Source organism: Sorex araneus, chromosome 10, assembly GCF_027595985.1.
Source record: "Sorex araneus isolate mSorAra2 chromosome 10, mSorAra2.pri, whole genome shotgun sequence".
Taxonomy (NCBI): Eukaryota; Metazoa; Chordata; class Mammalia; order Eulipotyphla; family Soricidae; genus Sorex; species Sorex araneus.
Genome location: NC_073311.1, coordinates 2,626,894 through 2,651,867, shown reverse-complemented (window position 1 = coordinate 2,651,867; position 24,974 = coordinate 2,626,894). Strand labels below are relative to the sequence as shown.

At 52.3% G+C, this 24,974-nt stretch overlaps 1 protein-coding gene across 2 annotated transcripts in view; it reads left to right on the top strand.

The window, feature by feature from the left end:
* Positions 1-24,974, top strand: part of MYO1E (myosin IE) — a 187,602-nt gene that overhangs the window by 137,284 nt on the left and 25,344 nt on the right. For both annotated transcript variants that reach the window (XM_055118462.1, XM_055118463.1), the window contains 6 exons: positions 1,961-2,042; positions 8,443-8,549; positions 13,920-14,018; positions 19,002-19,146; positions 23,011-23,125; positions 23,283-23,452. In XM_055118462.1, coding sequence (XP_054974437.1) covers positions 1,961-2,042; positions 8,443-8,549; positions 13,920-14,018; positions 19,002-19,146; positions 23,011-23,125; positions 23,283-23,452 — 718 coding nt within the window. The remainder of the gene's footprint in view (positions 1-1,960; positions 2,043-8,442; positions 8,550-13,919; positions 14,019-19,001; positions 19,147-23,010; positions 23,126-23,282; positions 23,453-24,974) is intronic.

Here is a 24,974-nt window from a genome sequence, read left to right as displayed (position 1 = left end):
CAGGGACAGCCCTGAGAGGCCTTTCCTCCTCTCCCTGTGAGATCGCCCTGTCCTAGAACTGACTGTGACGACGGCTGCTTCACCAGACTCAGACACGCCAGGCAGAGGCACCCCTGATTCTGTCCCAATCCCACTCTTTTCTAGAGCAGCCTGTAAGTCATAGCTGCCCTGGACCATCTGCTCCTTAAACCATCAAGGCTCCTTTCCTTCACCCAGAGTGATTGATGCTTCTCTAAGCAAAGCCAAACAGCAGTGCAGTCCAGGCTGACCCCTCTTCAGGCCCTCGGCGGAAGTCGGTCATTCCACTCTGTTTAAGTCTCAATCCTCTCCCTTTCCTGCACTTCCTTTCACCCACACTCCTTGCTTCGGAGACTCTGGCACACAAAGTCTGTTTTCTCTTCTCTGCAAGCGTCAGGGAAGCCGCAGAGTCCTGGCTTGTGAGTTTGGGGGCTGCCAGATGCAGACAGATGGTCAAAACACTCGGAGTGACGCTATATATAAATCTTCATGAGGCAGGCACTGTGATTAGCTACACTGTCAGAGATGGTGTCATTCCAGCTACTGCCAGTGAAATCATTATGCCCGAACTGTGATCACTTTGTGCAGACTTCTCTTATACAGACACGCTCTGTTTGTAAATATGTTTGCCACGGAAGTCTAGACTTCTGTCTGGTCACGTTAAAAGTAGATGGCTGGGGAGATGGACCCTGGACACAGTTGTTCCTGTTTAGGAGCAATTGCCTTTGCATGTCAGATGGCCAAATTTGTATATACCTCTTCATTTATTAGATATTTACTGGTCACCTACTGGGTCTCAGTCTGGTCTAGATGCTGGGACACTAAGGTGACTAAGACATTGTTCCTCCCTTGTGTCATCTCCAGGCATGTGTGTAAAGAAATACAACTCTGAGGGCTAGAGCAAAAGTTCACTGGTTAGGACACTTGCCTTGCACACAGCCGGCCTGGGTTGACTTCCTGGCACTCATGGTGCCCTGATCCCTGAGCTCAGAGCCAGGAGCAAGTCCTGAGTGCAATTGAGTACGGCCCTAAAACAGAAAGAAAACATACCAAGAAAGAAGTACAACATACAACCCAACTAGAAAGACTAATGAGCAGATTCTTCCTTTCTTTTTTATGGCGGTCGGGGGGGAGTGGGTGGAAGTTGGGGATTGGCTGACTCCTGGTTCTGCACTCAGAGATTACTCCTGGTGATGCTCAGGGAAAACATGGGATGCCGAGAGTCAGACTCAGTTGTCCGCATGTGAGGGAAGCACTCTGCTATTTCCCTGGCCCCCGGGGAACAGTCAGGCAGCAGCAGTGCACTGTGAACTATTTCACTTGAAACTGCTCAGATGTAAGAGCAGTTTTTTGGTTTGGTTTGGTTTTTGCTTATGGGGTAGGTGACCTGCTGTCGGCATTTTATGGCCAGAGACTCTCAAGACTGTGAAATGTACTTCAGTGTGTACCCTAGCCAGAGAAGTAGTGCAGTGGGGAACACACTTGCCTTGTACACAGCCAACCGTGGGTTCTGACCCAGCACCAGGTAGGGTTCCCTGAGCCTGCTAGGAACGACCCCTGAGCTCAGAGACTACCAGGAATAGGCCCAAACCAAAATAAACAAAAAGAATATATATACCCCAGTCCTACACCCCCAACAAAGAATTACCCTGCCTGAAACCCCAAATATCTGCAGTACCAAGGGTCACAAGCCCCTGTGATTTTTGTCCCCTTCCTACGCAGGGCCTCTCAGGGGAAGCGAGTGCCGCACCCCGAGCCGTAGCACAGCCCACAGAGCCTGCACTCAGAGGTGACCCTGCCCTGGACTCTGCCAGAGCAGCTGGCGGTTCTGCGGCCGAGGTTATGTGCTTCCTAAGGCCCTTCTCCTCCCTACTCTGTAAAAGCTGCGTTTCTGCCCCCGGTACTTACTGATTGCTGATCCATCCTTCTCCTTCTTTCCTAGACCCTTTATCAAGTCTTTATTTCCGGAAAATCTGCAGGCGGACAAGAAAGGGCGTCCAACTACTGCTGGGAGCAAAATAAAGGTTGGTTTTGTTTGGGGGCGATTCCCTAGCAGGGCAAGGCTTGTAGGGGTCAGCGACTGCGCCTGGGGCTGAGGGAAGTCAGGGAGAAGAATGGGGTTGGAGGAGAGGCCCAGCGTGATTCAGGGAACCATTTCCAGGATGGGTCCAGAGCTCGTCCATAAGCCAGGATTCCAATGGATGTCAAGTGCCTCTTCACTTGCGAGTCCACAGACGCCCGTGGGCTGCGAGGGAAAATGGCCCGATGCTCACTCTGGTGAAATTCATGTTGGGTTACGGGAAATGGGGTGATTCAGGCCACGTTTCGCATTTCTGTGGCAGTCTTTCCAGGCCAGAGCCCGGAACATGCTGATAGTGGAGCAGGCTGTGCCTGAAATCCCACTGGCTTTAGTGGCCCTGCAGCCCTGCCCGTCTGCAGACCGGATGTCGGAGTCGGAAGGCGTTCTCCCCAGAGTTGCCGGAGGAGGCCAGCTGGCGCCTGCCAGTGAGTCTCTCTCCACTTCCTTGGCTTCATCTGCAGCGTGGAGCTTTAGTACCCATTCCAGCAGGGGCTGTGCTTACTGTGCTCAATGATGCATCTCAGGGCCGACTCCAGTTCAACCCCCAGTATAGAACACCCAGGTTCCACTAGGAGGCTCCCTGAGCACAGAGCCAGGAGGAGGCCCTGTGCATTGCTGAGTGTGGCCTGAAAATCAGAAGAATGATAGTGATTCTTGTCAGGCATTTATCATGAAATGGCGCACATTGCAAACCCAAGTGTGTAGGCGCTCCTGTTCACTCAGTCTCTGTAAAGCTTAATGGACATTCGAACACCCACATGGGTCCCCGTAAGCCTCTTCTCCTCCCTTTGTTTCCTTTGTCCCCGGGTTCTTCTTGTCTGTTCTCTGCTCCAGCGCTTCCTGGCGAGCTCTTGCAGCTGGCAGAAGGGCACTGGCAGGGACCCCAGCAGGGACCCCAGACTGTGATGCCAGGGGAGGAGGCAGACACCAGCTGGGGCTCACCTGGGGAGCACAGCCTTCAACTCAGAGGCAGGCGGGTATGGCGAGCCCCAGAGACACTGCCTCAGCCCAGGACGGGGTTCTCTGAGCAGGGCTGGGAGCAGAGCAGACGCCGCCCCGCCGAGGCCCCAGCCGGCAGCGCCCACGTGAAGCTGCTGACGCCTGCTCCCGAGTGGCTCAGCTGGGCGGGGAGGCCAGTCACAAGACGGTCACATTCCCAGCCAGAGGCCCCGTCATCAGGGCTGCAGTGACTCACTTTCAGGAGTTCTGGAGCTGAACGGAACTTACTCTATAAAGGGGAGGGTGGGGGCGGCCGTGGTTTCTCCTTGGGAGACGTGGCCCCTGTCCCCTGTTTGTCCTTCCCTGCATGAGGCTGCTGAAGGAATATGCAGGGAGGAATATATAGGAAGTAGTAGCACACAGGGTCCCCAAGCCCGCCAGGAGTGGTCCCTGAGCACCGCTGGATGTGGCTCCAAAACAACAGACAAAATAAATCACTGTATCAGTGTCATCCCATTATTCATCATTTTACTTGAGCGGGGACCAGTAATGTCTCTATTCCTCACAGCCCTGGGATTTTAGCAGCCTCTTCTTACTCGTCTTTCCCAACAATTGGAGGCTCTCTCAGGGTCAGGGGAATGAGACCTATAGTTACTGTTTTTGGCATATCGAATATGCCACAGGGAGCTTGCCGGGCTCTGCCCAGACAAAATAAAACCAAAATTATATGTATCATTGTTCGTTCAAATGCGCCACAGCCCCCTTTGGGGTCTGTACAGTCTGGGATGATGAGAATGGCTTCCCAGGGACCTCAGCCTGACGTTACTCTGCTTTTGCAGGGGATGATCCGGATTATTTTTTCTTGGTGCTGTGTATAGAGCCACTGCACCCGCCTTCCTGTCACTAGCGAGCCTGCTCACGGGACCTCAGGGCGAGCACTGAACACAGTCTCGAGTTCCTGGAGGGAGTTTGTGTCCGGTGTTGGGGGGTCCCATTACTTTCTAATTATTTGACCTTCACAGCTGGAGGCTGGAGAGAGAGTGAGAGGGTCTTGCACACAGCTGACTGAGATCAGGTTATTCCTGGATGGCAGCCAACCCTAAGCACTCCCAGGATTAATCCCTGAGTGCAGAGCCAGGAGTAAGCCTTGAACGCTGCTGCCCGGTATAGTCCCAAAACAAACAAACATGCCTCAACTGATCTGTCGGTTTCACTGGTGGAATATGCTCGGCCGAACTCCTCTTACCTTGTTTATAAATATGAATTAGATTCTGATGTGGCTTGTTGAGCTGGCAGGAGTGAGCCTTGATAGGAAGGGATGACGGAGACCCCAGAGGGGACTCACAGTGTGGCAGCACAAGTCGTAAGGGAACTATGGTAAGGAAAATAATTTGATGATATTTTTTTTTTTTTTTTTTTTTTTTTTTTTTTTTTTTTGCTTTTTGGGTCACACCTGGCGATGCACAGGGGTTACTCCTGGCTCTGCACTCAGGAATTACCTCTGGCGGTGCTCAGGGGACCATATGGGATGCTGGGATTCGAACCCGGGTTGGCCGCGTGCAAGGCAAACGCCCTACCCGCTGTGCCATCACTCCAGCCCCTGATGATATTTTTGATTGAACAAAAATTGAATGCCTCAATAGCATTTATTACTTATGGATTTATGTAATAAATGTAACTTTTGAAGAGTCTCGGCTTCCAGTAGCACTAGACACTGAGCGCCCTCCTCCGCACGCCAGGTTCTGTTTTGGCTGGAGGGGACCAGCACTGAAGTGAGAGCCAGAGGGTTGCTCGAGGGAGTGGGCGGGCGCAGAGCCCGCAGAAGGCGCGGGGCACCTCAGACTGCAGTGGGCCCAGAGGCGTGAGTGCCCTGTGCTGAGCACACAGCCCTGTGTTCGGGCTTGGTGTTGGAGGTGGTTTGGGTGGGGTTTTGGTTTTGGTTTTCTTTGGGGTTGTTATTTTTTTTGGAGGGGGGTGTTTGTTTTTTGTTTTTTTTACATTCTAGATTAAAGAGAGGCTTCTAAAATCTCAGGGCTAGGCCAAATGGAGACATTACTGAGACCGCTCGAGAAAGTTGACTATCAACAGAAATGATGATGATGATGATGATGATGATGATGATGATGACATTCTAGATAATTTTGTTTGTTTGTTTTGGTTTGGGAGCCACACTCAGTGATGATCAGTGCTTACTGTGGCTGCCCAGGGATCACTCCAGGAGACTTAGTAGGGTTGCCAGGGGTCAAACCAGGTGCAGAGCAAGTACTCACAAGCAGTGCTGTTACTCTGGTCCCAGGATTTTAAAGTGAAGAGTGGAAGAAATCCTGGAAGGCTCATCTGTAAGCGGAGCTTTGCGGGCCACATGGCTTGTCGGGAAGGGCCCAGGGGCAGTGGTGTGGACAGCTCCTGCGGTGCGATGGCCGTGTGCTCTTGGGGGAGGACCCCGACTGGCTCTGGGCTTCTCAGAGCCTCATTGTCACTGCAGCCAGCCTGGTCTGACCTTGTTGTAGCAAAGTCACTCGAGCAACGTCCTGGGACTCGCCTTGCCCATGGGCTGCGGCATCGCGTCAGGGTGGACCAAGCCTCCTCTCACTGTCCTGTCTTTATTTTGTTTGGGGTCCACACTCTGCAGTGCTCAGGGGACCTTCTGTAGTGCCAGCTGCTTCTCTTACCACACTAAACGATCACGTCCCTTTCTTAGAAAAGCAGAATGACACCGTGACGGGGTGAGACGTGGTGTCAGGAGCTGGGCCCAGCCCTCCCACACTCGCCCGCTGCTGGGGTCATCTTTTTTGTGTGTTTTTGTTTTGGAGCCACACCCAGCAGTGCTCAGGAATTAACTCTTGGCCGTGCGGAGGGCCCATGCGGGGTGTGAGAGTCGACTCCGGTCAGCCGTGTGCAGGCGAGCCCCCTCCCTGCTGAGCTGTGCTTCCAGCCTCCGGTTGGGGTCATCATTCACAATGCTGGTTTCTCAGAGCTGGAGGACAGACAGTGACCCGAGAGCCTTCATTCCTTGCAGCCAGTCAGGGATTTCATCCCCCAGCCCCCACCAAGAGTGATCCCTGAGTGTCGAGACAGGAGAAAGCCCTGAGCACCACCAGATGTGGCTTCAAACAAAACAAAATAAATAAAAACTTAGAGCAAAAGACTTTTTAAAAAGCTTTGCTCTAATCAACCTAGTGGCAGCCCCCTTCCGGCCTAACTTCACGTTCTGTGCGGTCCGGGTGAGAGGTGTTCTCTGGGTGTACCTGCTGGACAGCAGGGCTCGTGCAGCCGGTGTTCCACATATGCTCTGCTTTGCCCCTCCGCCACTGCTGTCTTGCTTCTGAGCACTGGGCAGGAAGGCGGGGAAGGCCTGCATCCACGCGGCCCAACAGCAGTTACTCGCGCGTCTCTTGCTTCGCTGTCCCAAGGCTGCAGACACTGTAAGCCCCTGAGACAGGAGTGGCTGCACTGCCAGCACATCCCTCTGCAGGCTTCTAATGCTTCTCTGGCTTTGCATGTGCCTTGTGAAGGTTTCTCGCTTCATGCTGATTTGCTTGGAAAGTGTCTGTGTGCCCATGCCTGCAGGGTGCAGGCTCGGCCGCGCGGGGGCACGGCTGCCTCGGTGCTCTCCAAGCACCCTGCTGCTCAGGATTCCAGATCTAGCACAAGCTGTGTCAGCTGGACTTCAGTGACACTTGCTGCATGATTCCACTTCCGCTTTGAGAAGCCAGTGAGAGAGTCGGGAGGGACGGGCGTCACACCTGTCAGCACTCAAGGCTTATTCCTGGCTCTGAGGTCAGGGGTCACCCCTGGCAGGGCTTGGGGGACCATGGAGGATGCTAGAGATAGAATCAGAGCCAGCCATGGCCAGGCAAGCACCTTATCTCCTTTAACATCTCTCCAGCCCAAGAAAGGATTTTATAGTGAGTCCTGGGGGGGGGGGGGGGAGAGGGGCATGGGGTCTATGCCCAGCAGTCCCAGGGCTTACTCCTGACTCAGGGATCACTTCTGATAGGACCCAAGGTGAGGTGCCGGGGATCAAACCCAGGAGGTGCGCATGCAAGGCGAGTGCCCAACCCTTTTACTGTCACTCCGGCCTTTACAGTAAACTCTTTTATTTTGTGAGGGAGTATGTTACCGGCCACAGCAGCACAACTCTGACCCACAGGTTTGTGCAAGGGTATGTTCAGACAGAAGGCGAGTGAAGTCACGTAGAGAAGATTAAGAAATTCTGAGACTTTCCTGGCTTTCCCTTTCATTTTTATAAATTTTCACCATTTCAATAAGGTGGTTCTTTGGTTGTGTAGCCAGGAAGTAGGGTGGTATTTGATAATTTACCCCGTTTTCCCTTCCTCCCACAAAAAATATTTATGGGAGCTGTGTTTTTGCAAAGGTCCTCAGTATGAATAACTAGCAAGCTTTCTTTTTTCTCATAGAAAGTATTAGGGATGGGGAAGCAGTACTACAGTGAGCCCACCGGGAGTGGTCCTTGAGCACAGAGCCAGGAGTAAGCCCTGAGCACCGCCAGGTGTGGCCCCAAAACGACAACAATAAAATCTGGCTGGGGGTTGAGGACATGCCTTGTGTCGGGCCCTGGATTCGATCCCCCACATGGGATGGTGAAGCCCTGGTGTCCCCAGCATCTGGTAGGCACCCCACAATACCGTGGTCCTCCCTCCAAAAAAGAAGTATGTGAAGATTTACCCATGGGGGTTGGTGTATTTTTATTTATTTACTATGCCAAAATAGTCTAGTTGCTTTCAAAGTCAAATCAAAGCTAATAAAAAAAAAAAGATAATGTGGAGTTCATGCCCAATTCAATAAGCTTAATCAATGGCTGAACAAATAGCAGTACTCCTATATCATTAAAAAAAGAAAAGTCAGATCAAAGCCATTTAAGAGTTAAAATGATCGCAGGGGCAGGAGCGACAGGACAGCAAGGGCATTTGCCTTAAGCGCGGCCAGCTCAGGGTTAGTCCCCGGCATTCCATATGTTCCCCCCGAGCACCGCCAGGAGTAATTCCTGAGCGCAGAGCCAGGAGTAAGGCCTGAGCTGGTCAGGTGTGGCCTCCCCCAAACAGACAACAGCCACAACAAAACATCACCACTGCCGTGAGAGGGAAGTAGCTGGGAATAGCTCTGAGGCTAGGTACATGCTTTGCCCCTGAGCCTGGAGGGGTTTACACCATCTCCAGCACTGCCGGTGGCCCCCAGACCAAGCCAGAGCCAGCTGGCAAGGGGGCAGAGCTCTGAAAGCGAGTCAACCTGGACAGCTCTCTCACTCTGAAGACAGTGGACGGACAGTGCTGAAGGCTCTGCCCCGCTCTCGTTTCTCACTAGCGTCTCACAGGCGCCCGTCGAAGGTGGGGCTGCTGTGGAAAGCTGCGGGCTCCTCTCACAGACAGTGTCTTTCCTTCCAGAAACAAGCCAATGACCTCGTGAGCACCCTGATGAAGTGCACCCCTCACTACATCCGCTGCATAAAGCCCAACGAGACCAAGAAGCCCCGGGACTGGGAGGAAAGCAGGTAGGGGTGCGGGGCCGGGAGGAGAGCAGGCGGGGCATGGGGCTTAGAGGAGAGCAGGTGGGGCGCGGGGGCTGGGGCAGACTCCTTGGTCCAGCAGGCTCCCGTGCCCTCGGCTGTGTGAAGCCATTTTCTTGGCATAACTCTCCCGAGGCCCATCCGTTGTCCATCTACTTCTGTCCCTCCCGTGTCCTCTTCTGAGATGTCAGCAGCACCATCAGTTTATAACTGTTTATGGTGTTGATCTTGGCCGGTTGGGGGCTGACGGGCAAAAAACAGAAGGAAACAAGAATACCGCAGAGCAGCGTGGTTTCGAAGTGGTTTGCGGCTCCACACAGAACACTCGGCTCCTCACCAGCACCCCCAGGATGTGGCCTCCATGCCTGGTTAGAGGCCGAAAGTGAAGGTCCCAAGTAGTGGTTCGAGGGAAACCGCTCATCACTGCTAGGATGCCAGGGGCACACAGAGGGTTGAAAGCACCCAGGGACTGTGGGGTGTGCCGGTGACGGGAGGTGGGAGGGAACACACTGGTGCCAGGAGCGTCCTTCACCAGCCTTGGGCAGCTTGCCTGCCCGCCCCCTGTTACAGGTGACTTGTGTGAGGTGGGGGAGAAAAGACTGTCGCTTCCCTCTCTGCCCACCTGGGTCATCGGGAGTAGCTGGGGGTACCGAGGACTGATGAGCGCTTGCTCTGCTGCGAGCCCCTGCGTGGCGCAGACCTCAGTCTCGCCAGCCCCGGGAGGCAGCTCTCAAGCCGGTGTGGGAGATGGTCCCTGTCACCCGCTTTCCCGGGGAGCCGTGGACTTCGACTGGAGCGAGCCACTGTTCTCAGTAGGAAGGAGAAGCCAGTCCTGACTCTTACCAAGGGGGTCCCTCATTCCCCCCAGAAAGCAACATCTCGGGAGACAGGGAAGGGAAGCAGCTGTATTTAGAGGTGGTGAGGGCGGAGAGAATGTGGGCTTCTCCACTCCTCCAGAGTGGACAGAGCTGAGAGTTTGCATCTCGGGGATATTCGGGTCACCCCCAGGATGGGGGGACCCCTGTTTGCCTTCACAGAGTTGGTCTGTAGTTCCCCCCCACCACAGGGCTTAATACTCGGGTAAGAGTCTGTTTCTGTGGCGCTGTCCAGGGGAAGAGCTTAAAACTTTGGGGTTTGGTTTTGTTTTTGTTTCGTTTGTCATTTTGGGTCACACTGGCGATGCTCAGGGGTTAGTCCTGGCTCTGGACTTAGGAATCACTCCCGGCAGTGCTTGGGAATGCTGGGCATCGAACCTGGGTCAGCCATATGCAAGGCAAACGCCCTACCCACTGTACTATCACTTTGACCCCAAGCTTAAAACGTGGTATCCACCTTCATGTCCTTATCACAACCCTTGGAGCCTGCTGGAGCTTTTCCCCAGAGGGGTTCAGCCCTCGGGGCTGGCGCTAGTGCCTGAGCAGAATGGCTCTAGCAATAATGCCTGCAAATGCCTCAGGCCTCAGGGCTCATGACTACATAACTTCTTCAAGTCCCGCTTGGTTTTATGGATCCCATGAATCCATTTCCAGGACCCTCCCCCCACACGCACCTTCCTGCTTCTCTCCCACAGCTGCCACTTCAGTTCTGCTGTGCAGGCTGCAGCAGTGCTGCCAAGCCGAGACGGGGAGCCTTTCCCAGACGCTGATCCGCTGTGACGGGGCTGGGAAGAGACCCGGTGGGTGGTGTTCCTGTTCTCAGTGCTGGGAATAGAACTCAGGGCCTCTCTGCGACCGAGCCGCCCCAGCCTGCCTGCTGGGGGTTTCGGTTTCAGAGACGCCTAACGGAGTTCCTGGATTCAGTGTTCGAGCCAGCGATCTCTCTCTCTCTCTCTCTCTCTCTCTCTCTCTCTCTCTCTCTCTCTCTCTCTCTCTCTCTGTATATATATATATATATATATCTTTCTCTCCCTCCCTTCCTCTCAGGGAAAAGGAGATACCCCCTCTCGCAACACAGTCACTGCAAATGTCATGCCCCCCCCCCCTTTTTTCTTTTGCAGATAGTGGGGTGTGACCATTATGTGAAAGTTTGTGGGTTTTTTGTTTTGTTATTTGCTTTTTGGGTCACACCCAGCAATGCTCATGGGTTACTCCTGGCTTTGCACTCAGGAATTACTCCTGGCGGTGCTTGGGGGACCATATGGGATGCTGGGGATCGAACCCAGGTCGGCCGCGTGCAAGGCAAACGCCCTACCCGCTGTGCTATCGCTCCGGCCCCTGTAGGTTTTTTTTTAACATGCAGGTATTTTGGTTTTTTTGTTTAGGGCCACAGCAGCTGTGCCCAGAGCTTACTCCTGTCTCTGCTCAGGCATCACTCCTAGAGGTGCTCAGGGCTGTGTGGCGCCAAGGATTGAACCCAGGCCCATCGCATGCAAGCCTAGCGCCCTACCCACTGCATTATCACTCCAGCCATGGTCTTACTTCAAGACGGGAGTGGTGACCATGCAGTAGCAGCTCACGCAGTGAAGGAGGGTCAGTTCTCACACATAGCAAGTGGCTTGACCAAGACTGAGCTCCAGTAGAAGATGCTTTGATTTGAGACCCTGACTCCCGACGATCTTCAGGGAAAGACCAAGACCACAGTTCACAGTGGCTAGTCACCTCCTCTGAGTGACACGTGCTCATTCAATGATGTATGTTCATCCGTCTCCCATCCTGCCAGCACGATCCTCCCCTCCACCTCAGCCAGCCAGCCCACCAGCACAGTGCCATATGCTGTCTGGGCCCCGCTGCTGTCTGCTACTTCTGTGAGTCATGTTAGGGATACCCAGAGCGCTTGAGTAGGAGAAATCTCCCTCAGCCTGGCGCCTCAGGAGGAAAAGGGTCCTTGTGAAGAGATTGCTGGAGCGCTCTTCGTCCTATAAGTCCTCCTTTGTATTTTCACCTTCCTGGCGTGGGCCGAGTCCTTTGTCTCTCCTGTAGCTGGAGTGATAGTACAGCGGGGAGGCCGCTTGCCTTGCATGCAGCTAACCTGGGTTCAATCCCCAGCAACCCCCATATGGCCCCCCTGAGCCTGCCAGGAGTCAGCCCTGAGCACCAGTGAGTGTGACCTAAATGCCCCACCCCATAATGCTGCTGGCGGGGCATGTTCAGGGCTCTACATGTGCCAAGACCCATCTGAACATAGCGTGGGGTGGCCCTGGTTGTCCCTGGCATCACAGCACTACCACTGAGCGGCACTACCACTATCACTGACTGACCCATCTCGCCCTCTCGCACCTCTGGGGAGTCCCCTGCCCCCATTCTGTCCCGTGCTCCGGGTCCACCATCTGGCTTTCCAGAGTGTCTCTCTATGCTGCGGTGGGGGGGTGCCCCTTGTGCCCAGGTTCCAGCCGCGGCGGCTTACCCAGCCAAGCCCCATCTCGGCTCCTGCAGTCCCTTGTTCCTGGCTCATGTGCACAGGTCCCCGGGACTTGCGGGCTGAGACCGGCTGTCTCTGTCAGCCCCTGGGTGCTCCCTGCTGCCCACTGCTTCCGGAACAGCCTCTCAGGCTCCCTGGGCCCGGCAGCTGCAGTGTTCTTAGTCCCCGCCAGGTTCCTGCCCAGTGCCCACCCCGCTCCGGGACTGCGCACTGACAGGACTCAGGAGTACACAGTTGTATCGTTGCTCACGCTGTCGCTGCTGCTGTTGCTGCTTCCTGGTGTTGCCGTTGCTGTTTTGATCTCGCGTTGCTGTTGCTGTCGCGCTGTTGCCGTAGGACAGCGAGGTGGGATTGTGTGCTGGTGGGATTGACTTGACAGGGCTGGGCCTGAAGCCCAGGGTCTCACACGTGCCGGCCATATGCTACTGCTGGGCCACTGAACATGTGTCCTGCCTCCAGGGACATGGCGTTTTGTAGCTGTCTTTGGGAGTCTCCCAGGCCGGGCTCAGGGCACCCTCATTTACACCCCCAGCTCTACACCCAAGTATTGCCCAGGCCTGCAGAGTTTGTGGCGCCAGGTAGGGACTGGTCTGTGGCTCCCACATGCCAGGCATGCCCTGCTCCACGCCATCTGCAGCCCAGCAGCTGGTCTAGGCACAGCGCTGGCCTGGGGTCAGAAGGACCACATCCTGGTGCTTGCCTGTCACCAGCCATTTTAAACCTCAGTTTCCCGCTTCTTAACCTAAGAGGGTCCATGGAGCCAGAGCAGTAGAGTTGGGGAGGGCACTGGCCTTGTACGTGGCCAACTAGGTTCTGTCACTGGCACCTCATAAGGTCCCTCTAGCCCCAGTGGGGTGGTTCCTGAGTGCAGAGAGAGGAGTAAGCCCGGAGCAACACCCGGCCCTAGAGCTGAGCTCAGTAAACCAAGAGGCTTCACATAGAGTGAGGTGTCCTTCACCTGATCTCCCCACATCTGTTCTGCCGCGCAGGCACCTGTCTCGTGTCACCTGCACACAATAAAGGGAGTGTTGTTGGAGCCTCGGAAGTAGGGGTGTGGCTGTGGCTGAGGACTGCTTCAGGGCATCCTCCCCCATTTCTCAGACTCAAACTTCCCTCCCTAGCCCTTCACTGCCTCTCACTTGCCCCACAAAGGCATGACCCTGGGGCCATGGACAGCAGGGAGGGCCTTGCTTATGGCTGACCTGGGTTTGATTCCCGGCATCCCCTATGGTCCCACAAGCATCTCCAGGAGTGATCCCTGAGCACAGAGCCAGGAGGAAACCTTGAGCATCGCCAGATGTGACAAAAAAAAAAAAATTGAAGTCAGCAGCTCTCCTGCCCCATATGGGTAGAAGCCAGCACTGTGAATCCCTCAGCGTAGAGATTCCACAGCGTCTGTGGTCGCATTCCCGACTCTGACGGGGCCATCCTTGGACACTACGCAGGTTCATTGGGATAGCAGGATGGGCAGAGTCATGCTATCCAGCAAATCCTCTCCAATTTTTTACCGTGTGGTGTGTGTGTGTGTGTGTGTGTGTGTGTGTGTGTGTGTGTGTGTATCTGTCTGTGTTTCTGTGTGTCTGGGGGTGGGGAGGGCATGTGTGTGGGACTACATCCCTTATTTGAATTGCAGTTAAGGCACTTGCCTTGCTGTGGCTGACAGTTTCTATCCTTGGCACCCCATATGGTGCTCCAAGGCCTGCCAGGAGTAATCCTTGAACACAGAGCGAGGAATAAGCCAGGTGTCCCATCCCCCCATGCCCCCCCACAAAGATAGAAAAAATGCTATTATCAAGTATAATGTAATTGTATTTCATAGTAAAACATTTATACAAGTAATATTATTGCACCTGAGAGGCCAACTCTGACTGAGCATTCTGAATTTTACTCTTCCAGTACATTTTCTTGGACTTGAACTTGGTGTTGGGGGTTGGGAGGATGGGGCTAAAGAACTCTCCAGGTGTGTGTGGGCTCATTCTCTCTCTTTTTTCTTCTTAGGGTGAAGCATCAAGTTGAGTACCTGGGTCTGAAGGAGAATATTCGAGTTAGAAGAGCTGGCTATGCCTATCGACGCATCTTCCAGAAATTCCTACAAAGGTAGTGAACCGGAGACACAGCGTTCTTTTTTTGTTTTAAACAAATACTTTTTTGAGATTTCATTTACATACCATACAATCCCCTGGCTCTGAATCTATTTATAGCATTGGCAGCTGTCACCACAATTAACTCGAGGACATTTTCATCAGTCCCCAAGGAAATACTCTTTCCCCTTCACCTCTCCCTTGGCAACACCCTGCCCCGCAGACATGCTGCTCCAGGCAGAGTCTGAGTGAAGCTACGCTTGGCAGCCTCGGAGTCTGGCTCTTCTCTGCAGGGGCTCTCTGTCTCGCACCCCTCCTCCAGGCCCTCCTCCCTGCCGCGTCTCCCCGGTGCCTGCACTGGAGCCAGCATTCTGGTGCTGTTTGTGTGAGCATGCGCTTTCGTTTCTCTTGGGTGCAGACCTAAGAATAGAATTGCTGGGTCATGTGTTTGGGCTTTTTGATGAGCTGCCAAATCGTTTCCCGAGTGTCCACCCCAGGTTCCATTTCCCTTGGCAATGTTGGACACTCCAGTTTATCTGCATCCTTGCCAGCAAGTGTTATTTTCTGGGGTTTTGTTTGTTTGTTTGTTTGTTTGTTTTTTCTTCTAGCCCTCATCATAGCTAGGAAGTGGTTTGAGTTTGTATTTCCCAGAGAGAAGTGGTCTTGAGCATCTTTCCATGGGCTTATTGGCCGTTAGAGAAATGTCTGTTTGGCCCCTCTTCCAGTTTTAAACTGGGTTGTTTTTCCTTTTATTATTAAGTTAGAATTCTTTCTCCATCATTGGCTTTAGAATGAATTAGTATTTGCAAGCATTTGTTCTGTTTAGTGCCACACATAAATTTAGAAATTCATGACCATGTTGATGTGGTTGAGCTTCTATATTTTCTGGGTTTGCTCTAGCAGGGAGGGCACACCCAGCAGGGCTCGGGGATCCCTTCGTAAAAGCATCACCTGCTTCTCTTTTCTCTTGTGATTCCAAGTTACGTAGTTTCACTGTATTCTCTACATCCATTTTAAGGAAACCACATTTGGCATTTTCCTCAGAAATGAATTATGTCTTCCCAGTGTGTCTTACAGGAGCAGAATGCCAGGTGTTCGTTGTTGTCGTTTTAGTTTAGATTTCTTGTAGCAAGTAGGCCATGCGCTGAAGAGCTGCTGACTGCCACTGAGAGGTTATTTTTCCCCTGGGGCTGTTGCTTCACGGGCAGTGAGGGTCGCTGGCTCCCAGGGATCCTCAGCACGTGCATCTTGAGAGTCTTCACAAATGGGGTCCCATTAGACCAGAAACAACATTCAGCTCTGGACTGAAGTGGTCACTCCATGGGGCCAGGGCAGTAGCACAGCGGGCAGGATGCTTGCCCTGCATGCGGACCACCCGGGTTCAATCCCCAACATTCCATATGGTTCCTGAGTGCTGCCAGGAGTGATCTCTCAGTGCAGAGCCAGGAGGAAGCCCTGAGCATTTCCAGGTGTAGCCCAAAAACAAAAACAAAATTTAGGGGGTCGGGGGGCCACTCCACCTCTGGTGTAAGCCTCTATGGATAGTGAGTTCAGGAAGCAGAGAGAATCCTGGAGAGCACCTCCCATGAGAGGCCAGCATCTCATCTGCTGCTGCTCTGCCGAGCCCGTGTGGCAGGCGCTGCACGTCTCGCCTGAAGCAGGTTCTTCCGGCGTAATGGGGGCAGCGTCAGTGGTGTGGGCTGGGCCTCCGCCAGCAGACAGAGCCTCCACAGACATCGCCTCCTGTCCCCAGAGTAGGGCAGGGACAAGCCAGTTGAAACCCAGAAATTAGATAATCATCAGAGTTTTTCAAAATGACTCTTCTTTGATGCCCTCTTTTTATTATTTGTTTTGGTTTGGTTTTTGGTTTAGGGCCACACCTGGCGCTGTTCAGGGCTGACTCCTGCCTCTTCCCTCAGAGATTACTCCTTGCAGACTCAGGGGACCAGGAGGGGTGCTAGGCATTGAACCCAGGTCAGCTGCAGCCAAGGCAATGCCCTACCTGCTGCACTATCTCTCTGGCCCCAAAATTGCCTTCTTTAACGTAGAGAAGAAATGTAATACAGAAAATGCAAAGTAAAAAGATTTTTTTCCATCGTCCTCTAGTTTAGCAAGCCTTGCTTTCAAGAACCCCAAAACACTTTTTATTCACTTCTAACATTTCTTTTATACTTAAGATTCTCCGATCCTGTCTGATGGTCTCCTAATAGTATTGCACTTGCAAGCAACTAGAGATACTTTGGGGATTGGGAGGGACTCCCCGAGCAGTGCTCGGGGCTCCTGGGTGCTGCTCCTGGTGATGCCCAGATGGCGTGGGCAAAGTTAGAGCCACTGCCCACAACTCCCTGCAGGAACCTCCGTCATCACTCGCGCACTCCAGACCTCCAGGGTGACGGCAGCAGCCAGGAAAGGTGGCATGGGGACATGCAGTGTCAGGCTCAAACTCAGGTTCTGTGCAGAGAACGTGTCCCTGACTCCTGGGCCATCGCCAGTTGGGACACATCTTTGTATTTTGTGAGTGCAATGCTTGTTCAGTTTGGGTGGCGGCAGTCTGTTTCTTTAGACTTTATTTCTTTGGAGAAACCAGATGAGAGACCATCTTTCTGCATAGAGGTTGTAGCTTGACCTTAGGCACTTAGGAGAGAGAATTCAGTGGGGAAGGCCCTCACCACCCCAGTATGTGGAAGGAAGGGAAGGAGGAGGGAGGGAGGGAGACCTTCTCAAGGAAGGAAGGAAATCTATGCGAGCAGTTTCCTTACTGTGTCTCTGAATCAAGTGAGAAATAGAGCATTACTAGGAGGAACTTAAGCATTGCGGCTGAGCTATGTCTTTTAGGGACTTTGTATTTTGGTGACTGGGAGGCAGCAGGTTAGTACTTGCACGAAAGTAGCAGGAGCAGCACCGGCAAAGGCTTTGAGGTGGGCTGTAAAAAACTAAGCACGCCGAAGGTCATGTGCACTCTCGGACTCTCTGGACGGCTCTGTCTCACCGCCCGTGTTCGGTGCTCTGGAACCGCTGTGTATGGGCTGGATCGGGTCAGCTGTTGGCCAAGGACAGACGAAGGAAGAGCGTGGACCAAGCTGGTTGCTGATTAGTTACCGTTTATTGAATCTTCCATCTTTCTCATCTCCCACACTCCTAGCTCTGCCCTCTCTCATCTCTCTCCCTCTTTTTCTCTCTCCACCTTGCCCTCTAGGTTACACACTGCCAGGTAGCAAAATCAACATAAGAAAGCTCTTCCTGAGGGCTGTCAGGTTCAAAGGCAACACTACCTAAGGGCATTCCAAAGCCCTTCCTGACTCTTAAGGTATTTTTCTCCTTTGCTTAGTCCAACACTCATTAACATCTTAATACTAGTTATTTTTATATATAGCAAGATATACATTGAGGCATGTAAGGCAGCTCTCCTGGGAACATCTTGCCAGACTCAGACTACAGCACTCAGGCCAGAGTCCTGAGAGGGTCCGAATCTAGTTATCACTGTTTGGATCATGACTGCATTTGTCCATGATCAAGCTCTTAACTTATAGTTAAGCATTAGGCACTTTGGCCAGGCCCATCTCGATGCCAGGGTAGCACACAACTCACCGCTTGCCCTGGGTCCGTCCTGTCCCTCATCAGGACCCTGCTTTTGCAGGTGCTAGGAAGTAAGGGCAGCTGAGGCTTAGGTCAAGAGAACAGATGCCCAGGAGGAAAATATCATGTAGAGTCAAATGACTCCCAGGTTACAAAAGCATAGCATTTACTAAGTAGAGATTCCTGTGTCCATACAAAAGGACATGGCTCTGAATAAACTATGCAAAGGACTCAAGGAGAAGAGAAAAACAATATTTATAAGTCAACAGAACACTAAGAAAGAAGCTACAAATAAACACAGAGGAATGGGAGCACTGTGATGGGAGTAACCCAATAAACCTAAACTAACTGAGGCTATGTTATCCTACAGTGGGCGAGACTGAGTGTGGAGAGGAGTACAGGGATGTACATGATAACTGTTCAGTAGGGGTAGTACAACCTTAATGCGGGGGAGGGGGCAGGTGTAGAGAGGGAGGGAGAGAGAGAGAGAGAGAGAGAGAGAGAGAGAGAGAGAGAGAGAGAGAGAGAGAGAGAGAGAGAGAGAGAGAGAGAGACCTGCCATAGGGGTGGGATGGGAGGGAAACTGGGGACGTTGGTGGTGGGAACTTACACCAGTGAAGGGATGGTGTTGGGACACTGTATGACTGAAACCCAGTCATGAACAACTGTAACTATCTCACAGTCTTAAAAAAGCCTCTCTTAACTTAAAAAAAAAAAATGCCTCTAGATGAACAATTTTTTTTTTTTTTTTTTTTTTTACTGATGAAAACCTTTAATAAAAAAAAAAAGGCAAAGCAGGAACAAGGGAGCAATTGCTGACAATAGGAGAGGGGAGAGAAGTACCATGGCGGACTGAGATGCGGACAAGCTTCCAGGGGGCTGACAAAAAATTTTTTTTTAATATAGTTAAAAAAGAGGCTGGAGCCAGGGAGATAGCCCAGGACTTAAGGCTCTTGCTTGCAGGAGGCTGACCCAGGTTGCAGCGCCAGCCCTGCCTGTTGCCCCTGAGCACAGAGCCAGGAGTCAGCCCCAAAACACACAATAAGGAAGCTGCCACACCCTCTCCCCAGACATGCCTGGTGTCGCGTGAGACAGGTTGGGGACAGCACGAGCCCCGCTGCCCAGAGCCCCTAGAACTCTGCAGAGAGCGGACGCGGTAACCGTCTGGGTGCCAGGGAAACACAGCCTCGGCCTGGAGGGCAGGCCCCGAGCCTCTGGAGTCTGTCCACAGAGCAGCCCTGTGGGCTCCACACAGAAGCCAGGCTGCCACTGGGCATTAGTGCCAACGCTCTCTGAGGGCCGGGGCCAGCCAGCAGCGGGGCCCCACACCCTGGGCTGTTTGAGCGTCTGCACGGGGAGGACGGCATGGCTGTCCATGGCCAGCCCCGTCTGAGCGTGGCCCTGTCTCCGGTGGTCCTCCTAGGTACGCCATTCTGACAAAAGCCACCTGGCCCTCCTGGCGTGGGGACGAGAAGCAAGGTGTCCTGCACCTGCTGCAGTCCGTCAACATGGACAGCGACCAGTTCCAGCTGGGCCGCAGCAAAGTGTTCATCAAGGCGCCTGAGTCGGTGAGTGCCCGCAACCCCTGCCACCCTGTCCTGCCCTCCTGAGTGCCGCCTTCCCACACACCTCTGGGCACTGCCCAGGAGCCCACCCGCCAGCCCCCGTAGTGGAGAGGTCACATCCAGCCAGCCACTCTTTGTACTCAGGAGCTCCGGGCTTGGCCCCTGCATTTCCTGCTCTCCCCAGCCCCGCCTGGGTGCTTCCTCCCGCCCACCCCAGAACAACCACACCTTGGCTCCTTCAGCCAGAGCTCAGGGCTGGAGGGCAGAGTCTAGGGTCCTGCGAAGACTGGGACCCTCCAGTGGAATTTGTTAGGCCAGTGACTGCCTCCTCGGGTATGGGAGGGTGCCTCTAAGTTATCCCACACATGTCTGTTAAGTTTGAGATCATGAGCACAAGTTTGTGATGGGAAAATGTCGATCTTTGAACTTCCAACCAGTGAATATCTGAAAAATGGGGCCAGAGCCATAATAAGAGCAGGTAGGGCACTTGCCATAAACAGCAGACCCCGATTCAATCCCTAGCACCCCAGCACCACCAGGAGTGATCCCTAAGCCAGGAGTAACCCCGAGCATCACTGGGTGTGACCAAACCCCACCCTCACCCCCACCCCAATAAAAACCAGAAATCTGGAGTCTTCTCCCTGACCATGTCCTCAAAAGTTTTTTCCCAGGGCTGGAGAGATAGCACAGCGGGTAGGGCGTTTGCCTTGCACGCGGCCGACCCGGGTTCAAATCCCAGCATCCCATATGGTCCCTTGAGCGCCGCCAGGGGTAATTCCTGAGTGCAGAGCCAGGAGTAACCCCTGTGCATCACCAGGGTGACCCAAAAAGCAAAAAAAAAAAAAAAGTTTTTCCCCAATACCCTGATTGCCAGGTAGTGCCGGGGACCAGCCTGGGCCTCCTGCATGCAAAGCCTGGGCACCAGCATATGTGTGGCACCAGTGTACGGCACTCCCTCCAGCCGAGGAGCCAACTGCTCTAAGAGGGAGAAGCCGCTGTCTGTGGGTCCCCAGCAGCATTTCTTGCAGTTCCCATAGCAACCCCAAGACGCCTTTTCAAGGGCTTGTGGCATACCCAGCAAACATAGTCCTGAGAGCTCACCGTGCACAGAAACAGCAGCAGCCTTGAGGCAAACCCTCCTTTGGAACCAGCCTCTCGGTGCCAGGCTCCCCCTTGGGGAGGCAGCCCAAGGCTGGGGGTGATGCTGGGCATGACGGCGCGGCCTGGGAACCAGAGACTGCGCCTCAGTAAGCGGTGCATGTTGAGAGACACTGTGGGGAACGTTGGTGGTAGCAGTTTCCACGCTGAGTTATTTGTGGATTCCCAGCAGTTTCATTTCCAAGTATAAGATGAAAATGTTGTGTCATCCCCATTAGGCAGCCTACAGAACAGCGCCTGAGCTTTGGGAAATGGGAGCGCGCGACTTCCGGCTCTGCTCTGCCCGCCTTCACTCCGACCCACTACGTTGTCCTGTGAATTTAAAGAGCTTCCATAGTTTTACGATTTTTTTTTCTGATTCTGTTGAACTTGAGGGCTTTATTTCCCAAATCAAGATGGGGGAGGGAGTAGAAACGTCTTTTCCTTATCTTCCTTCCAATTGTTATATTGCCGTGCATTGCCATGTTCTTCCCCACATGCAGGCACCACACAGAAACACACACTACACAAACATACATACAACATAAATACATGCATACAAACAAAACATGCACATATACAAGCATGCATACACAATGCCAAAACACACATGCATGCATGCATATGCTATACACACAAACACAGAGACACATAATGAAACATATATATACACATATCACAGATATACAACCACACACTTACTCCCACATACTCACATACATACATGCAGACACATATACAAGGAGACTTACACGCATCTTCTTTTATGCTCTTCCTCGTTCTCATTTATCCAACCATATGCTGCAAATATTTCTACAAAAATTTGATTTCAAAAATCCACATTACTTTTCCCTTTTACTTTCTTAGTAAATGTGCTGAATATACAAAATACCCCATTTTCATTTGTCTGAGAAACCCACATTAGCACCGGCGGGTTTGGTTTTATTTGCTGCATGTGTCTGCAACGTTTGCCCTTCCTTTCTTTCTAGAACCTCACTAATTTCTAAATTCCGTGGCTTCTTTGGAAAGAACCTAAAACCCAACTAATCTCTCCACTGATCTATAGGAAGTTGGGGATTAGTTGCCTATTCATCCTTTCTGAGTCACGAGTGTATTTTCTATGGCACTCCCAAAATAGTTCTGTGGAAAAAGAAGAAATTCAAGAGTTGTTTGAAACACAAGATAAGAAGCACTCAAGAAAGAATCCGTGAATATTCTGGAAACAGACAGCCACAAGACTCAGGTTTCAGGCAGTGTCTGCTGATCTGGCCACAGTCCCATAGACTCACAACTAGCTCCTGGTGCCTTGCAGAGTGTGGCGCTGGGCTGCAGAGCAGAAGGGGGCCTGTCGGTGTTTGGCGTTTGCAATGTGTGCCTTTCATTTTGTTCTCTGGGCCAGTGAGGAGAACTGGACAGGCAGGAAGGGAGAGATGTGACTTCCGACCTGGATTAGCAGAACAGCTGCCTTCAGGTCATATTTCGCTCTAAATTTCTGGAATTTTTTTTTGATTAGTCATCATCTTTTCTTTGGTCTTTAGTTGGTACCTTTTCTTTAATTTTTCCTAGAGAATTGTATCAGCCAGTCCCCAGGTGAAGGAGAAAGTTCTCCTCCATTTGGTGCATTGGCCAAAGAGGCAGAATCAGAGAAGAGACGCTCGGGGCGGCATCTGGAAGGCTGCACTTAACTGTTTTTGTTATTGATTTTGGTTTTGGGACCACACGTGAAGGTGCTCAGGGCACAGTCTAGTCTCTATGTTCAGGAGCCACTCAGGCAGGGCCCGGGGCACTGAATGCAGTGCCCAGTTGGCCACGTGCCCGGCAAGTGCCTGTCCCCCTTATCCTGCCTTTCTGCCCCCCCACCCCCCCGTGGCTCACTCTCCAGCATCACCCAGTCTTGGTTTCAGTGCCTCATCGGTCCAGAGGTGACACATTTGCTTCGAGCCCTTGTGGGACTCAGGGAACCGGTGGATGTGCCACAGTGTCGGGCTGCACCTAGTACTTTGCAAACATTTGTTCTCCAAGCATCACAAGGGGGCGCAGCATTCAGTATCAGTGGTGTGAGTGGCCGGTGGCCGGCAGGACCCCAGAACAAAGCGGCCTTTGAGGTCTCTGCAGCTCCCTCCCACTCTGTGCTCACTCCTCTCCTTCACGCAGCTGAGCACAGATCGGCCCCCACGGTGGCGGGAGTGGCTGCCCTGGCCCAGGCAGGGAGTCCTCTGTGGACGGAGCCGCAGCAAGCGCAGCCTCCAGCCAAACGGCCTCTCTGAGGAGACCCCCGAGGTGGGGACGGGATAAGCTTTGGGGTCCTGTTTGATTCTCACAGATACCCTGGGCTGGGCAGGGCAGACTCTCCTTCTACAGCCCAGCCAAATGCCCTTGGATTCAGCCATCACTGGTACAAACAAAACTATCTTGGTAGGGTCAGCATGAGCTGGAAATCCTCATTGTCCTGTTGGTGCTTTTTTGTTTTGTTTTGTTTACTTTGGGCTACCCCTGGCCATGCTCAGAGGTTATTCCTGGCTCTGTGCTCAGGGAACCCTGTGTGGTAGCAGGGATCAAACCTGGGTCACTCAGACTACAAGACAAGCACCCTACCTGATTTAATAAAAATCTGCAATAGCACTTTCCATGTATGTCTTTAAATGTCCCTCAAATAACCCCCACAAGTATGATGCAGGCCTTTGAGCTGGCTCAGATTTCTCTTCTCTCCCACCCCACCCCGCCTCCCAGCTGTTTCTTCTAGAAGAAATGAGAGAGAGGAAGTATGATGGGTATGCACGAGTGATACAGAAGTCCTGGAGAAAGTTTGTGGCCCGGAAGAAATATGTCCAGATGAGAGAAGAAGGTACTTTGGCTCTTTTGTCCCAGTTCCCTTTACTTTGCCCGTAAGGCTGTGTGTTCCTCTGGCTTCCTGTCGAGTGTCTCTGTGACTTCCATAGTAAGTCCTTCCCCCTGACCCTGGGGACCTGCTCTCTCACACCTCTGCCCTTGGGCTCCCCCAGCCTCAGACCTCCTGCTGAACAAGAAGGAGAGGCGGAGAAACAGTATCAACAGAAACTTCATCGGGGACTATATCGGGATGGAGGAGCACCCGGAGCTTCAGCAGTTTGTGGGCAAGAGGGAGAAGATCGACTTTGCAGACACAGTGACCAAGTACGACCGGAGGTTCAAGGTACCTGCTGATCACCGCCCTGAAGGGCAGCGGGCTCATTCACTTTAAAAACTAATACATAAATTTGCTTTTCCCAAGACCCAAACAGAACATGTTTATTTGGGGAGAAAAAACAAGAAACACAATTCAGAGGGATAGTACAGCAAGTAGGGTTCTTATCATACTCGTGTGGCATCCCATATGGTCCACTGAGCAAGGCTAAGTGTGATCCCCAAACAAAACAAGAATTTGGAAACTGTCGATCAAGCCAGAGTCAGAAGAGCTGCCTGCCCAGGCGCAGCCATGGAGCCCTGTCTCCTAGGGCTCCGCTGTGCAGGTCTCAGTCTTCATGCTTCAGAGCCTTCCAGAACAGGACGTGGCTGCATTTAGTAGTACAATCTGGTTGTTTTGCATATGTGTTTTCTTTTTTGCAAAGTTCTTCTCTTTCCCAGGGAAATAGCACAAGTGATCAGTCACATGTCTATGTGCAAGGCCCTGATTTTCATGCTTTCTGGATGTGACCCCTATTTAAAGATTTACACCATATGCAGAGATAGTACAGGGGTAAGGTGCTTGCCTTGTATACAGCTAACCTGACTCAATCCCCAGCACCACGTAGGGTCCTCAGGGCAGTACCAGGTGTAGCCTGAAACAAAAGAAAGAAAAAATAATAAAGATTAAAAATAAATGTATAGGGGCTAGAGAAAGGGTACAGTGGTAGGGTGCTTACCCTGCACATGGCCAGCCTGGGTTTGACCCTGGTCCCCCATATGGTCCCCCAAGCCCATAGGTGATTCCTGAATGTAGGACAGAAAGTCTCTAAGCATACCTGGATGTGGTCCCAAAACTAAATTTAAGTATATTTTATATAATATATACACATATGTACACATACGCATACCAGAGAGAAATTTCCACATTAATCCATGTATCACTATAAATTATTTTGTTTAACTACAAAGTATTCCATTTAACAGGAGTTTATATCGTTAACCAGTTTCTCATCATTTCTTCATGGGGTTTGCCCCTTTTTCCTGCTAAGATTATTTTTTTTTTAATAATGTAGGAGTACTGCTATTTGTTCAGCCATTGATTAAGCTGATTGAATAGGGCATGAACTCCACTCCTGCTAAGACTTAAAAGAAAAAAACTACAGTGTGCATCATTTTGTGCATATCTGTATGTTTGTCTGCTGGTGCTTTCAGAATAAATCAATAGACATGAAATCATTTGGTCCAGAGTTCAGAGTAATACACAGTTTTGCAAACATGTATATCCATTTTACCAAATATCCCAGGGGCAAGGTCCACAGCCCCGTAGGGTGAAGTCACCGAGACAGTACAGCACAACGGGCCCTTGCCTCACAGGTGACTATACCCCACCCCCACCCCGTGATATCCCCAATACCACATAGGACCCCGAGCCCGGAGTCAGCCCTGAGCACTCCAGGAGCCCACCCCCACCCCCCCACCCCCAAGGAAAGTATCCTCTGAAGCCACAGGAGTTCATGACCATATGAACTTCGGGTGGCAGAGGGGGTTCA